Here is a 14,236-nt window from a genome sequence, read left to right as displayed (position 1 = left end):
CCTTTGGAATATACACAGCTGGGTGTGCACATGCAGGAGAAGGTGTGGAATGTTGGGGAGGTAGCATGCAGCCTGGCCTGCTGCCTTTAGATAGGTCTAAGCTTGACTGACCAAGCAGTTTCTTTCCCTGTCTCCCTTCCATCTTCTGTCCATTGTTTCAGCACATGGAAGAGTCCAGTGGGTTGCATCCCACGACTAAACACTTAAGGTCACTCCAGGTGAACTGGGCTGGCACGAAATAATCACACAGAGTGATACCTTTTTATTTGGGTCCTGTGATGGCTTCTCTGACCTTAGGGGTCTGTGGAAAGAGAGAGAAAGGAACATGTGCTGAACCCTTTTATTGGGAAGAAGCCATTCAAATGAGGCAAGGGGTAGGATTACAAAGGAATAGGTGAGTGTAGCTCAATTCCCATGGATGATGCCTATACCTGAAGACCTGCATTGCTATCTGAACTGGGACAATGCCCAAGTCACCACGAAATGTAGTGATTGGTCAGAGCCTAGTGATTCAAGACTGGAAGGTATGGTCATTTAGAGTGGCTTCCCACACCAGTGCTTGCTTATAACTTCTGCTAACCTTTCCGAGCAACTCCTGGATTCCTAGGGCTCTGATTAGCATTACTAATAGTTGCCATAATTGGCTTTATAATAATCAGTGACCAATCCAGAGATACATCCCAGGGTGAGATATAAAGAAAGCATAGAAATTGGTATGGAAGAGCTTTGTGCCCAGAGCAGGGAGAGAAATAAAGAGGAGCACAGGGCCAAGGGTCCTGAGAAAGATCAGACTTCAGCAAACACCTTTGGTGGCACCCAGATGTTCCTGACAGACAACTTGAACAAGACCAGCCCTTCCTCAGTGTTCTCCTCCCATACCCTCTCCAATAGCCCTTGTCTAATTAGAGACCATAGCAGGGTACTTCTCAGTCCTAAGTACCCCTGATTAGGCTTCCCAATGATATTTGTTAACATATTCTCATTCTCTGAGGTCCCTGACTGTAAAATGATATTATTTACCTTGGTATCTTCTCCTGTCTGACTTCAGATTGTTCCAACTCTCAGATAACCTTTGCAGATATACCTGCCCTCCCCAGAGTTTGGTTAGATGTCTGGGACATGGCCTTGGGCCCCTGTTGCCAGTATCAATAGTTCTAAACCCACCATGCCTCATCTATAATTCCTGAATTTCAACAGTTCTGAAAATTCATTTCTCCCTCTTCCCTTGATATTTTTGTAACCTTGCATCAAATTCATTTGGTCTGAAATGAAATTGAAATTGATGTGCAATTGAAGCATTTATTTATCTCTCAATGTAAATATGTAAGTAAGTTTCAGAGCAAAAATAACAATGTTTGATTATGGGACATCTGCCTTGGTTCCAGCTGGAGGTGTTGTATAGTGTACTTTTCTAAATATTGGAAAGTCTGTTCCAGAACATGGGTGGTCCCAGGGGAAATGAAAACAGAATGGGGCCTGATTACGATACAGTTGTAGTATCTGCTGGGTCCACACCTGCCATCCTTGAGATGCCATGGTGGGTAGAGTGCTGGTTTCATGACACTGGTGGGGAGCTAGGGTTCCACCTCTATGGTCCCAATAGAATTTGGCCCTAGGAATGGCAGGTTAGCACCTGATCCTGGGATGGAGAACCCCAGGCAAGAGCCTTCCTCTGTTTGTACAGTAGACACTCAGGAACCTAAATTAAGTCCTGGACCTGAGTTTGTGCATCTACAAATACTTTCACATTCCTCACCTGCGTCCTTCTATCCTGAAAGTGTCCCACTGTCCAGGCTCAGTGTTTGCATTGGTAGGTCCTGGTGTTAGCAGCATTGTTGTTGTAACTGAAGCAATCCAAATCTAAAAATATGCCCTTAGAATTTCTGAGAGTCTCCCACGCATTTGCACAGTACTGTTTTCATGGAAATAAATGGTGTATATTTCTACAACCTGATTTTTATTCCAGTTGAAATAAACAAATTTATTTTTTTTCAAAATGTCCTTAGAATGAAAACTTGAAAAGCAGAAGAGTTATTCATTTGGCTAGAAGGAACCCATCACTGTGGGAGAGAAGGCTCCAGGGCATGCAGTGGGTTGGAATTAGCTTTAATGTTACCATCTGAATGTGGTCATGGTGACAGCAGAAACTTAAATGTGATTTTTATGCTATTCATGATCATTTTGGAAGGATTTATGTAATTCCCAGTTGCCTAATATTGTAGACAGCAACTCAGTTTGTGTAAATAGAAATGTCTGGAACTCTTTTTCACTTTGAATATACCCAATAATCTCTTACAAGAACTATAAGTAGGCCAGGAAGCAAAGTGCTGCTAATGTCATTGTCTGTGTGCCAGTCTTGGACAGATCACTATTTACAATGGAATATGTCAGAATATCCAGGCGTGAAGACTGTTCGTTTTCCAGATGGCCAGATTTGGAAACCAGACATTCTTCTCTATAACAGGTAAGAACTCTGGACAAAAGGAAAAGTGATTTTTTGCTTGTATATATGTGGCAATCAAGCATATTCAAACATTTTATAGAAATGCTGGAAATGCTATCTATAATTGGAACCATTGCTCCTCATGAAGCTTTGCAAGTGACCAGGACTTTGAGAAGCAGCTCTGTCCCCCCCTGCTGGTATTTTCTGTGTTTGCATGCAAGTTCAGGTTTTCCCACATGTTGTCCAAGGTCACCTTAGGGGTCATGCATTATAGGTGCATAAACACCTTTTCTCTGCATATTTGGGTATGAAGCATTCATGTGTAAGAGTACATTTGCTCTCTGAAGGGCAGCGGTTGCCATCAACAGCAGAAGGTATGTGCCTATGGGATGTCCAGGTGGAGTCATCTTCATTTGCATTGCGAGAGCTCTGTTGCAAAGGTGGCTAAGTTCATAAAGACTCTCGCCTTTAGCTGGTCAGGGAAACAAGCAGCCCATGTTGCCCACTTGACATAAGTATAATAATATTCTACTAGTTTTTCTCCTGAGGGCAAGAAACAAAGGATTCATCAATAAGTCAAGGCTGTTTGTTATGGAGAGCAGATGACTTAGAGCAAGAATCTAGGCAAGAAAAATTTCTAGGAGTAGTAAAATTGTTTGTTAAACCACTTAGCCAAATAAAGATATCTAGACCATTCTTCTATTTTATACATGATGACCAGCTTAAGATAAAATAAATTTTCTAATGAGGCAGACCTCTTTGGTTCCGTCCGGAGGGAGAAAGGAGTCTGGACTTTTCAGGATTCAGAGAATGGTGTGACCATCTATCACTGTCCTCCATGGTCACTTAGTGAGCCCCCTTGAGCCAGCTAATAGGTTCATCCTATATTGCTCCTTCCAAAAGCCTGAACAATTCTATTTCTTATGGACTTCTAATTCTTTCTGTTTTTGCTGCTGGGGTCTTATTTCCCTTGAATCATTGGACCTGTTTTTAGAAGAATATTTCCTCAGCTGCTGGAATTTTCTGCAGCTTAAATAAAGTTCAAGATACTAATGGGAAAGGCAATGGGAACTTTCCCGGGTACTGCTAGGCAATGTTCTTCACCTAAGTGGTGACTGCAAAGATGTTTATTAAAAAACACCCTTAATCTCTAGGTACTCTACTTAAATATATTTAATATTTTAGAGCTGGGAAAAAAACAGTTTGGACAACTGAGCTTTGAAAACTGTCTAATGTCCAAGTATATAATCCCTTTTTGAGGGGATGAAGCATGTGAACTTTTATGCTGGACTTTGGGTCATCTCTTTCTTAGGGTCTGTATGAGTTTGCTAGGGCTCCTGTAAAAAGAGTACCATAGACTGGATGGCTTAAAAAAACAGACATTTGTTTGCCCACAGTTCCAGAGACCAGAAGTCTAAGATCAAGGAGTAGGCAGGATTGCTCTCTTACAAAATATTTAAAACTATTTTAAAGTAACTATAGATTCATAGTAAGTTTCAAATATGTGTACAGGGAGGCCCTGTGCACCCTACACCCCACCTTCACCCATGTTGGCATCTTACTTTAGTATAACACAATGTCAAAACCAGGGAATTGACATTGGCAAAATTCACAGAGCTTGTTCAGATTTCATTTGTTATGTATTTGGGGGGGGGGGGAGTCCATGAAATTTTATCACGTGTATCTTTGTGTAGTCACAATTGTGATACAGAACTTACCATTATCATAAGGCTCCTTCGTGGTACCTCTTGATAGCCCCCCCTGCTGTTCCCAACCCATGCCCAATCAGAGTTGGTTTCTTCTGATCCACTCTCTGCAGCTTACAACTGTCCATTTTCTGTGCTTGTCTATGTCCTAACCTTTTCTTCCTATAATGACATCAGTCAGATTGGACAGTGACTACCCTAACAACCTCAATTGTTTTTAATTGCCTCTTTAAAGGCCCTATGTACAAATATAAGTCACATTTTGAGGTACTGGGGTTTAGAATTCAACATACGAATTTTGGAGGTAGCAATTCAGATAGTAACGGGCATTATGGCCTACTGCTTATAAACAAAGCTCTGAGGTTGAACAAATCAGGATGTAAATTATAGCCATAAAATATGCCATCTTTAAAACTTTTGATTATTCCATTTGTCCTTTGCACAGTGAAGGAAATGTCAACTTCACAGAGTTTGGAAGGAAATCTCTATGGGTGTTTGTAGCATGTTTAATGTGGTACTTGGCAATGATAAACATTTAGTCATGGCATGTGTATGAAGAGGGTATTTTAACAGTTGAAAAAGAAAGAATGTGTTTCACAGTTCCTAATTCAGTTTTCTTCATCTGGAATCAATTATAGATTTTATAATAAGGCTATAAAAGATGGGTTTTTATGTCTGTGTGTAAAACTGTTAACTCCCAAATATAAAAAGTTTGATGATTCAACCATTCTGGCTAAAGAAGAGTTGCTCAAGTGTTCTCTATAATTGAATTTCAAGGAGCAAAGATACAGTAGTTTCTGCCTGACATATGACACAGGCCCTCAGGAATAATACCATATTCTTTCTATGCCTGGCTCAGAATTCTGTTTTTCTTACATCTGCCTTTAAGCTCTCCTTAGCAAATTTTCTCTTTCATCTTCTGCTCCTTTCCTGTTGACAGAGTCTTCCAGAATCGCTGATGAAGCATATAGAGGCTGCCGTGCCTTATGCTTTAATTTTTCTGAGCAGTGGGATGTAGGACTTCTTTCTGAAGTAAACTGCTAAATGTATGGCTTTCATGCTCACATGAATCGTTTACAGAGAATATTATTTAAGCCTGTCTTAGACATGGTACCCATAATCTATTGCTACAGAACAAACTACCCCAAATTTAGTGGCTTAAATAAACAGAAAACTCCTATTATTCTCAGGATGCTGTGGACTGACTGGGCCCATGTGGCTGGGCTGGTTGTCTATTCCATGTAACACTTTCAAAGAGTAGTCAGCTGGAATTAGAATACCAGGGAACACAGTCACACTGCTGGAATAAGCTGGCTGGCGAGAATGTTGGCAGTGGCTGGAAGCTTAGCTGGGGTTGAGTGTTGTGCCACTTGGGTTTTCTTTCCCTGTCCTTTTCCACAGGTGCATATGTCCCCCCAGCTTGGTGGTTGGAAACAAGAGGAAGAAAGTAGGGGCTGCCAGGCATCTTTGGGACTGAGCATGGGAGTCCCAGAATGGTCTGTCATCCATTCTGTTGGGCAAAGTAAGCAGAAGTGCAGAGTCAAGGTGGGGGGAATTGGTCCCGTCTCTCTAGGCCATGCAGGAAAGGTTTGAAGCAAAGGTGAGCTCTAGGGGAGATTAGCTATCAGATGCTAAAGAAGGAAAATGATGAAATTGTGAAGGCCAGATTAAAAATTTGGGGAGAACAGGAAGAACAGACTAGGCATGCATATTGAAAGTACTGGCTAAATGGAGCACTCAACTAAATTCATTCTGTAAGAGGATTAGTGGGCTAAGAGAGATTGTTTCCAAACAAAACCATCATTGGATAATTCCTAGACTCTATTCAACAGCTTCCCTTTGCTGGCTAGACGTACTGCATGGGCCCCCAGGTATGTATGGACTGGCCCACCTTTCTAAACCTTCTATTCCCTAGCCCCACTGTCTCACCTCATTGATACATGCTGACTCTTCTGCAGACAGGATATTTAATCAGAGTTCCTCTTTGGGTGAGGAATTCCCACCTCCCTTATCCTTTCAACTTAACAGAAAGGGGTTCGTGTCCCTATAGCACTTAAGGGCTTCTCTTTCTCAGGGGACCTAATAGAGCACTTAATACATATTCATGAACAGATAAAGTGGAGGGAGGATATAGGAATTAATAGGAGGAGGAGCTGAGAGGATGTTGCTAAGAATGGCCAGAGAAGAAATAAAACAAAGAGAATAAATCATATTGGCAACCCAGAAAACACTGAAGTATGAAAGAGTCCAAAAATTGACATTGGAATTAGCAAAAATGGGTTTGTCTTTAGTAAGATCCTGACCTCCTGGTATTCTGTACTTGGGGATTTTGAGAGATGCCAGCTTAATATTTCTTGCCAGCTGCCAGACACTCAGAATCCCATGTTCTGCTCAGAGACTCATTTGTTGGTTCATTAGTGTGTGAATGAGGGTACAGGGGCTTTTACTGAAGGAGGGGGTTAAAATGCTATCACTCTGAAAGCCAGGGTTTTTAAGGAGCGTTGAGTCCAGTGATGCCTCACAAACACGTCTCTTATTTCTCACTGTATTCCAGGTTGATATTGGAGCCCACGTGTAAGCCACTAATGGTTTTTGAGATATAATGCATTTTCTGTGCTTTGAAGAGGCTGGGTCACTGCAAAACAGCTATCTCTGCATCATTTCTGGAATAGGTTGCTGAATTTTCTTGATGGATGGGGAACCAGTTATGTGTTCCCAGCCAGCTGGCCAGGCTCTGAGGAGAGGATGGGCGTTAATAAAAGCTCTGCCCAGTGCTGATTTCAGTAGTTTCTCGTTGCTTTATTTTGCTTCACTTGAAGCCATCAGCTCAAGGATTTTTCTGAACACAATATTGCTCAAAGTGAGTAGCAATTATGGATGGTTTGTCACGATGGCCTCTTTTGGATGGAATTGAAAGCCTTGCCAGTATCAGCAGTCAGCTTGCAGAAGGTCTGAATCCTATGGACATGGAGGCCACCCTATGCCATGCAACAGCAGGCAACTGCCTCAACCCCTCTGGCTTCATTTTTGATGAGCATATTTAAAGATGTTTTGTGGATTCTGAAATTTGAAAACAGTGAAGAGTGCTAATCATCCATTTCACAGACTGTGCAAAGCTGCATTTGCCCATCTATAGGTTGATGTTTTTCTTTACACTTTTCTGTCACCCTGTGATTATAGCAGAGCCTTGGAAGTGACAATGTGTACAGGGCATTCTGGGTGCATTGTAATATAGCTTTATAAGAATTCTTAATTGTGCTAATCAATGAGGTGCCAATGGAATCAATTTATTCCCTTGCCAATGGTCTTAGGTTCCCCCAGAAGTCAAGCCCAGACAGATTCATGTGTTTTTTTGGGGGGTAGTCATAACCGAGAAGCACTATTGGGGTAGGAGGTGGGGTGGGTGGTTACTAAGGCAAGGAAAGAGGGAAAACCAATCAAAGACCCATTAAAAGTTGCTTTGTGGGCAGCTGGGGCCCACTCCTACTGGGAACCTCTGAGAGCCCATCTCAGAGATGCTTCCAGAGATGTGAGTTTCATGGCATGTCTGGCAATCCTACTCCCTGCATGGACCAAGTGTGCTTTGGTAGTCAGAGCCTTGAGCTGGGTTGCAGATCCTCAGAGGAAACAGCTGTCGGGGCCTTGGGTGTGGAAAGGATGGTTGTCAATATGGCCTTCCGTAGCACAGATGGGCCATATGCTCAAATTTCAATCATTTTCACCTTGCTATGATTGTAGATCCAATCTTGGCTTTCTGGGACACACAGTAAGAATGTGAGTGGTAGGGAGAGTGTCTTAGGACTCTGGCCAGCTCGGTGTCCTCAGCCAGAGCAGAGTAGGCAGGCAGGTTGCAAAGGTAACTGGGCTAAACAAAAGTTCAGGCCTGCTGAGTATTTCCTGGGGGTGCCACACAGGTCTGCATGTGGAATGGGATCACTCACTTTCAATGTTTTCACTGTTAACATTGCCTATATCATGGTATTTATGGACCAGAATAAAGTTGGCCTGCTGGTGCTCAAAGACCCATAATGCAGTCATGGTTAGCCTTGAGGTGGGAGGGTGCTGAAGGCATTGTTAAATGGTTGTCAGGAATAGTTCTTGTATGTGGTAGGAATCTTCAGGTGAGCAAAGATAGTTTTGCTGCTGCACTCTCAGAGAAGAAGGCTTTAGCAATGTACTGTTGGGATGAATCTGCATTATCAAATATTCAGACCTAATCTGGAAAGAGGCTGTTTCTAAATAGTGTGTGGGTAGAAAGAGAGGAGGAGAAGCAGTCTGTTTTCAAGAAGTGAGTGGAGCCAGCCAATCTATATTTACATCTCTAAGATCATCATCTGAATGGCCCATCATAGTCTCTCCTGCTCATCCTGGGTTCTGGTGCTGTTTGTTTTTCATTTGTTCATTAATCCAGTCAATATTGGATGAAGGCTCCTTCACTATTATTGTACACTGTTGGAGGAACTGAGGGTACAGCCATGATGAAACCAGACCAAATATCTGTCCCTTAGAGAAAGAGAGATGGAATTTTCGAGGGGAGAGCATGCACCAATTGAAGGTGCTCCCAGTAAAACAGCAGGGGAGGGGGGAAGGGGATAGCATAGCAAGAGCTAGGACCAGAGGCAGAGGTGAGACCCACAGAATAGTACATCATGTGATGTCAAGGAGGGGAGTGTTCCTGACAGAAAGAGCAGCCAGGGCAAAGGGCCTGTCAGGAATGCTTGTGAAAGACTTGGAAATTCAAGAAAGAAGAAGACAATTGGGCTTTTACTGAGTTCACACCTTACTGGTTATCTAATTCTGCAGTGAACTGTGCCCATCATGGTCTTCCACCTATTTTTCAACTCTGTAAGTTCTAGAAAACTGGTAGTAAAGCAAATGATTTTAATCCATAGAGAAGCAAAAGGATTTTGTGAGGTGGTGGATTCCTCTATTAACAGATTGAGATCAGCATTCCTAGATTCCTGGTTACATTTGTGTGTGTCTCCTGGGTGCTCCTCAGAATGGTTTTAGCACCTTGAGGTTCCCTCATGAATGAGTGACTTAATAAATGCTGTCTTTGACACATGTTCATTTTATACTTGTACAAGTGTCATGGTTTTATCGTTTAAAAAATGTATCTTTTATGGTTGCCTTAAGTCAGGAATATGTCATCTAGCTCTATTCTAGGAACAGAAGGGGACTATGTGGCTGTTAAGGATGGGGAAGGGGACAAAGTCAGTCACCAGAGTGGGTCAGAGACAGGATGGGGAGTGGACCAAGTCTGGGGGTTCTTGGGTTTCACTCTGAGTGAGGTGGGAAGAGGCTCTCACCCTTTTCTTAGCATTTTCATTTCACTTCTTTTTTGCTTTGAATAATTATAAAAAGATTTATTCTCCTTCCACCTTGCTGTCAACTGACTTCCATCAGGTGATTTTGTCTAGAAGTTACTCTCTGTTCTTTTCTGCATTGTTCTCTCAGGGCATTGAGTACACATGTTTTGCTTTTGTTATTTCCTCTGGCCTCTCAGTAACACCAAGAGGGGAGGGAGGACAAGTGAGTGTGCATCGTAAGCCAACCACTGTGAACCCAGCCATGGGTCCACCTTTGACCAACTGGGAGCCATTTGTCTTTCTCCATGACTCCATGAACACAGGCCCAGAACACAGGCCCACACTTATTACTTCAGCATGTTGGAGCCAAACCCTTTTTATTGGGCACCCACCTAGTGCCAGGGCACCAAAGAAGCTTCCTTCTTTCTTTCTAGACTTTGTCAAATTGATATGCATATCCACTTTTCTCAAGATAAGAAACAGGTGCTCAGTCACTTTCCTGAGGCCAGCCAGCTTGGCCTGCCTGACTCTAGAGGTTGGCTTACTACTTGCCTGTCTCTGGTCATGTCTGGAAAGTCCATGTACTTTTAGTGCTCTTGTGCTTTGTTTTTTTTTACAAGTTAAGTTCTGGTGTGCTGTTACACAGTAGGGTGACTACAGATAACAATAATGTACTTGAGTTGGTAATTTTTCACCACTGTAACCAATATATGAGATAAATAAACTTAGAAGAAAGGCTTATTTTGGCTCACAGTTTTATCATGGGGGGAGCCTGTAGCACAGGAAGCCAAAAGGGAAAGAAGATAACTCTGGGTCCTGTAATCCCCTTGAAAGCATGCCACCAGTAACTTAAACCCTCCCACTAGGTCCCATTATTTAAAAGCTTCCACCACCTCCTAGTAGCACTGTGGGTTAGGGATCAAGGTGTAACACATGGGCCTTAGGGGGACATTCCAGACCCAAAATATAACAGTATTATATATTACAAAGGATGTAGAAGAGAGGATTTTTAATCTTTTCACCACAAAAAAAAAGAAAGAAAAATATTTAAGGAGATAAATATGCTTATCCTAATTTGAGCATTATACAGTGTTCACATGTATGGAAACATCACATGGTACCCTAAATGGGTATCATTTTTTTGCATATAAATTTAAAAAATTAAAAATGAAACAAGGGGAATAACTCCTTTCTCCCTCTGTCTGGATGTGGACTGACTTCACTTTCAGGTCTTCTCTGGGATACTTTGCCTGCCTCTGCCTCCACCTTTCCTTTCAATTCTGGAAATAGTGAGTGTGTCTCTTCTGGAGCTGCTGTGGGATTTTCGTATTGATGCCTTTAAAAAAATAATAATTATAATTTTGATACTAGGGATTGAACCCAGGGCCTTGCACATGCTAAAAAGTGCTCTCTCTACCTCTGAGCTATATCCTCAGCCCTTTTTAAAAATGGTATTTTGGGCAGGGGTCTCACTAAGTTGCTGAGGCTGACCTCCAACAGCAATCCTGGTTCAGTCTCCCAGGGAGCTGGGATGACAGGTTTGTGCCACCATACTCGACCCATCCTGATGCTTTATTATGACTTTCATTCAGCATGTGATACCCACTTTTTCTTTGACCAAATCCCTTGCCTCCTATTGCAGGCCACAGAGTAACCCTATGACAAAACAGAGAATGGAAAAATCCAACTGCTGTCTAAGAGCCTGAGCAGAATCTGTAGCAGAGGGCCAGGTGCTACCTTGAGTGGCATTTTCTGGGGATGCCTTTGAATCCTAGGTGGCCCAGGAAAGGCTGTCTTCCTGCATGTGGTATAAGTCTATTCCGCAGAGCAGCCCTGCACCCTGAGGGCCACAAAACCAATCATGCCCAGCAGCATAGATTTGGAGATGAGCTTATTGATCTTTGTAGCAATGAACAGAGCCAACAGGATTGTAAGGGTCTGTGTAATAAATATGTGAGACAGGAATTCAATGGGGAGTTCAGTCATCATCATGAGCTGCCTGAGGGAAGGAGGATGGGTAGCATAGGTGGGGCCAAGGTTAGTTCCCACCCTGCCTCCTCCTTTGGGCCTGCTGTGGGTGTCCCTGTGCATTTTCACTATCTGCCATGGCTGTTTTCATCTGCTACCTGCATGAGAGGAGGACATAGATAATTGTGGGTCCAAGGGCAATTAATTCTTCCCTTCACCCTAGGACCTCAGCTACATAGGGTGAGGGCCCAAGCTGAAAGTGCCCAATGGTATATTTCAAAATCTGGAGAAACTGAGGCTTGTGTGCCAGGGCCATGGGGCTGGTGTGCTGAAGCTATTTGTTCAGCTCAGGGATATTGTTTTGAGGACCCACTATGCATAAAATATAGAGTTTCTAAGAGGATGCACATTCACTGCTCTCAAGGCATGTATAATCAGCAATAAATCACTTCACCCTATGTGGTTTCATCTGATTTGATTTTGTGGCAATCAGTGAAGTGATCTAGAATGACTCCCCTGTGTTCACAATTGAGAAAATTGTTTCTGAGATTAAATGGCTTTTCCCGGGCTTTGACTGCAAGCCCATATGCATTTTCTAACACTGGCCAGCTTCTTCAAGGGTGTCAGACAAGGGTCCCAAGAAGTATCCTACAGAGCAGGAGATGATGGATGTGTCAGGGATATAACAAATTAGAAAGATCTAGAAGAGAAAGATCTTCATTCAGGGGCAGACTGTGAGATTTTTTTTTAATAGTAGGGGGTCCACACCATTTAGTTTTTATGGGATTATTCTTGTTTCTGCCTGGGGTCCTGGAACAGCTGTTAATTGAACCCTTTTTTTTCTATGTTTAAGAGTGACTTGGTTTAGATTGGGGGCAGTAGTATGTGCCATAATCTCACCTACTACGGTGACTGAGGCAGAAAGTTCTCTGGAGCCTGTGAGTTCAAGGCCAGGCTTGACAACATAAAAAGAGAGTGACTTTGTTCATACAATAATTTATTTATATGGGTCCCCTTACCTTAAGATGGCAAGTTACATTGACAGAACGGTTATATTAATGCATGGGAGCCAGCAAGGTGGGAAAACAAGTAAACTAAGCTATAGCATGGGCTCTGAGAGTGGTGGGACATATCTTGGAAGGTAGCAAATAAGGTAGGCTCTCAAATCATTTACTTAACTCAAGAGAGAGGATAAAGAATAGGAATCATGTGATCAGGAGTAAACTAAAATGTAAGAAATTCAGCTCAACTTAGTGAGACTTCTCCTCTAGGAATCTAACACTGACCCACGGCCACAGTCACCCCTTCTGGGGTGCTGTGTACCTTGAAGGATGTTTGTTTGTAAACATTGCATGATGTGGCAAATGCAATTGTAACACTTTTTGTTATTCCTTAGTGACCAGTGAGCTCCTGGGAAGGAACTTGTGTGTGTATATATATATATGGAGAGAGAGAGAGAGAGAGAGAGAGAGAGAGAGAGAGATAGTTGTAGATGGACACAATATCTTATTTATTTTTATGTGGTGCTGAAGATGGAACCCATTGCCTCAAACATGCAAGGCAGGTGCTCTACCACTGAGCTGTATGGCCCCAGCCCCTCTCTTCACATTTTATAATTCCCTAAAAGTTAGCATGGCAAGAGCATATGGAAACCAGCAAATTCCAGTGAATGAATGAACTTATTAGGGCTGTTACCAGGTAACCATGGAGAGTTGCAGTTGGAACTCAAGGTTTTTTGATTGATCCATCTTCTCAGCAACAAAAAATAAAAAATAGGGGCTGGGGATGTGGCTCAAGTGGTAGCGCGCTCGCCTGGCATGCGTGCGGCCCGGGTTCGATCCTCAGCACCACATACAAACAAAGATGTTGTGTCCGCCGAAAACTAAAAAATAAATATTAAAAAAATTCTCTCTCTCTCTCTCTCTCTCTCTCTCTCTCTCTCTCCCTTCCTCCCTCCCTCCCTCACTCTTTAAAATAAATAAATAAATAAATAAATAAATAAATAAATAAATGGGTTGGGGGCAAAGGTTTGGGATATGAATAAAATTTACATAGTTTTCACCTGAGTCACAAATTAGTCTAATGATGATTATTATTTCTCCTTTACTACCCATACTAATCTGTCATGAAGATTAACCATTTGACATCATTACAGATGTCTTAGGACACTATCTATTATGTTGGTTAGCTTTCCATCAGAATGACAGAATACTTGACATAAACAACTTAAAGGAATAAAGATTTATTTTGGCTCCTGGTTTTAAAGGTTTCAGTGCATGGTTGGCTGGCCCCGTTACTATGGACCTGTGGTGAGGGAGAGCATCATGGTGGAGAAAGCATGATAGAACAGAGCTGCTACCTCATGGTAGCTAAAAATAGAGAGAGAGAGAGAGAGAGAGAGAGAGAGAGAGAGAGAGAAAGAGATAGATAGATACAGACAGACACACACACTCATACTCACACACAGAAGGCACAAGATGTATTTCCCAAGGGCAGAGCCCCAAGGAACCACTCTCTTCTTCTAGGTCTCACCTCCTATTTGCCACCATTTCCCAATAGTCCATTCAGCCATGAGTCCAGAAATTGATTGATCCTCATGATTCAATCACTTCCTAAAAGCCCCACCTATAAATATTGCTACATTGGTGACCAACCCTTTAATGCACAAACTTTTGAGGGCCATTCCAAATCCAAACCATAACATTTATTTAAAACAGATTTTATGCTCTTGGATAATTACATCTTTTTTTTGATGGATCTTTTTTTTTTTAAAGAGAGAGTGAGAGAGGAGAGAGAGAGAGAATTTTTTT

The 14,236-nt window shown here is 42.3% G+C and overlaps 1 protein-coding gene across 2 annotated transcripts in view; it reads left to right on the top strand.

Moving 5' to 3' along the window:
* The window catches only part of CHRNA7 (cholinergic receptor nicotinic alpha 7 subunit), a gene marked incomplete at its 3' end in the record, with an annotated part of 106,801 nt that overhangs the window by 57,087 nt on the left and 35,478 nt on the right, over positions 1-14,236 (top strand). For both annotated transcript variants that reach the window (XM_081293282.1, XM_081293281.1), the window contains exon 4: positions 2,355-2,464. In XM_081293282.1, the coding sequence (XP_081149408.1) occupies positions 2,355-2,464 (110 nt within the window). The remainder of the gene's footprint in view (positions 1-2,354; positions 2,465-14,236) is intronic.

The sequence above is a fragment of the Spermophilus citellus genome (assembly GCF_964194105.1).
Source record: "Spermophilus citellus genome assembly, chromosome: 4".
Classification (NCBI taxonomy): Eukaryota; Metazoa; Chordata; class Mammalia; order Rodentia; family Sciuridae; genus Spermophilus; species Spermophilus citellus.
This window is presented reverse-complemented; position numbering and strand designations above follow the sequence as displayed.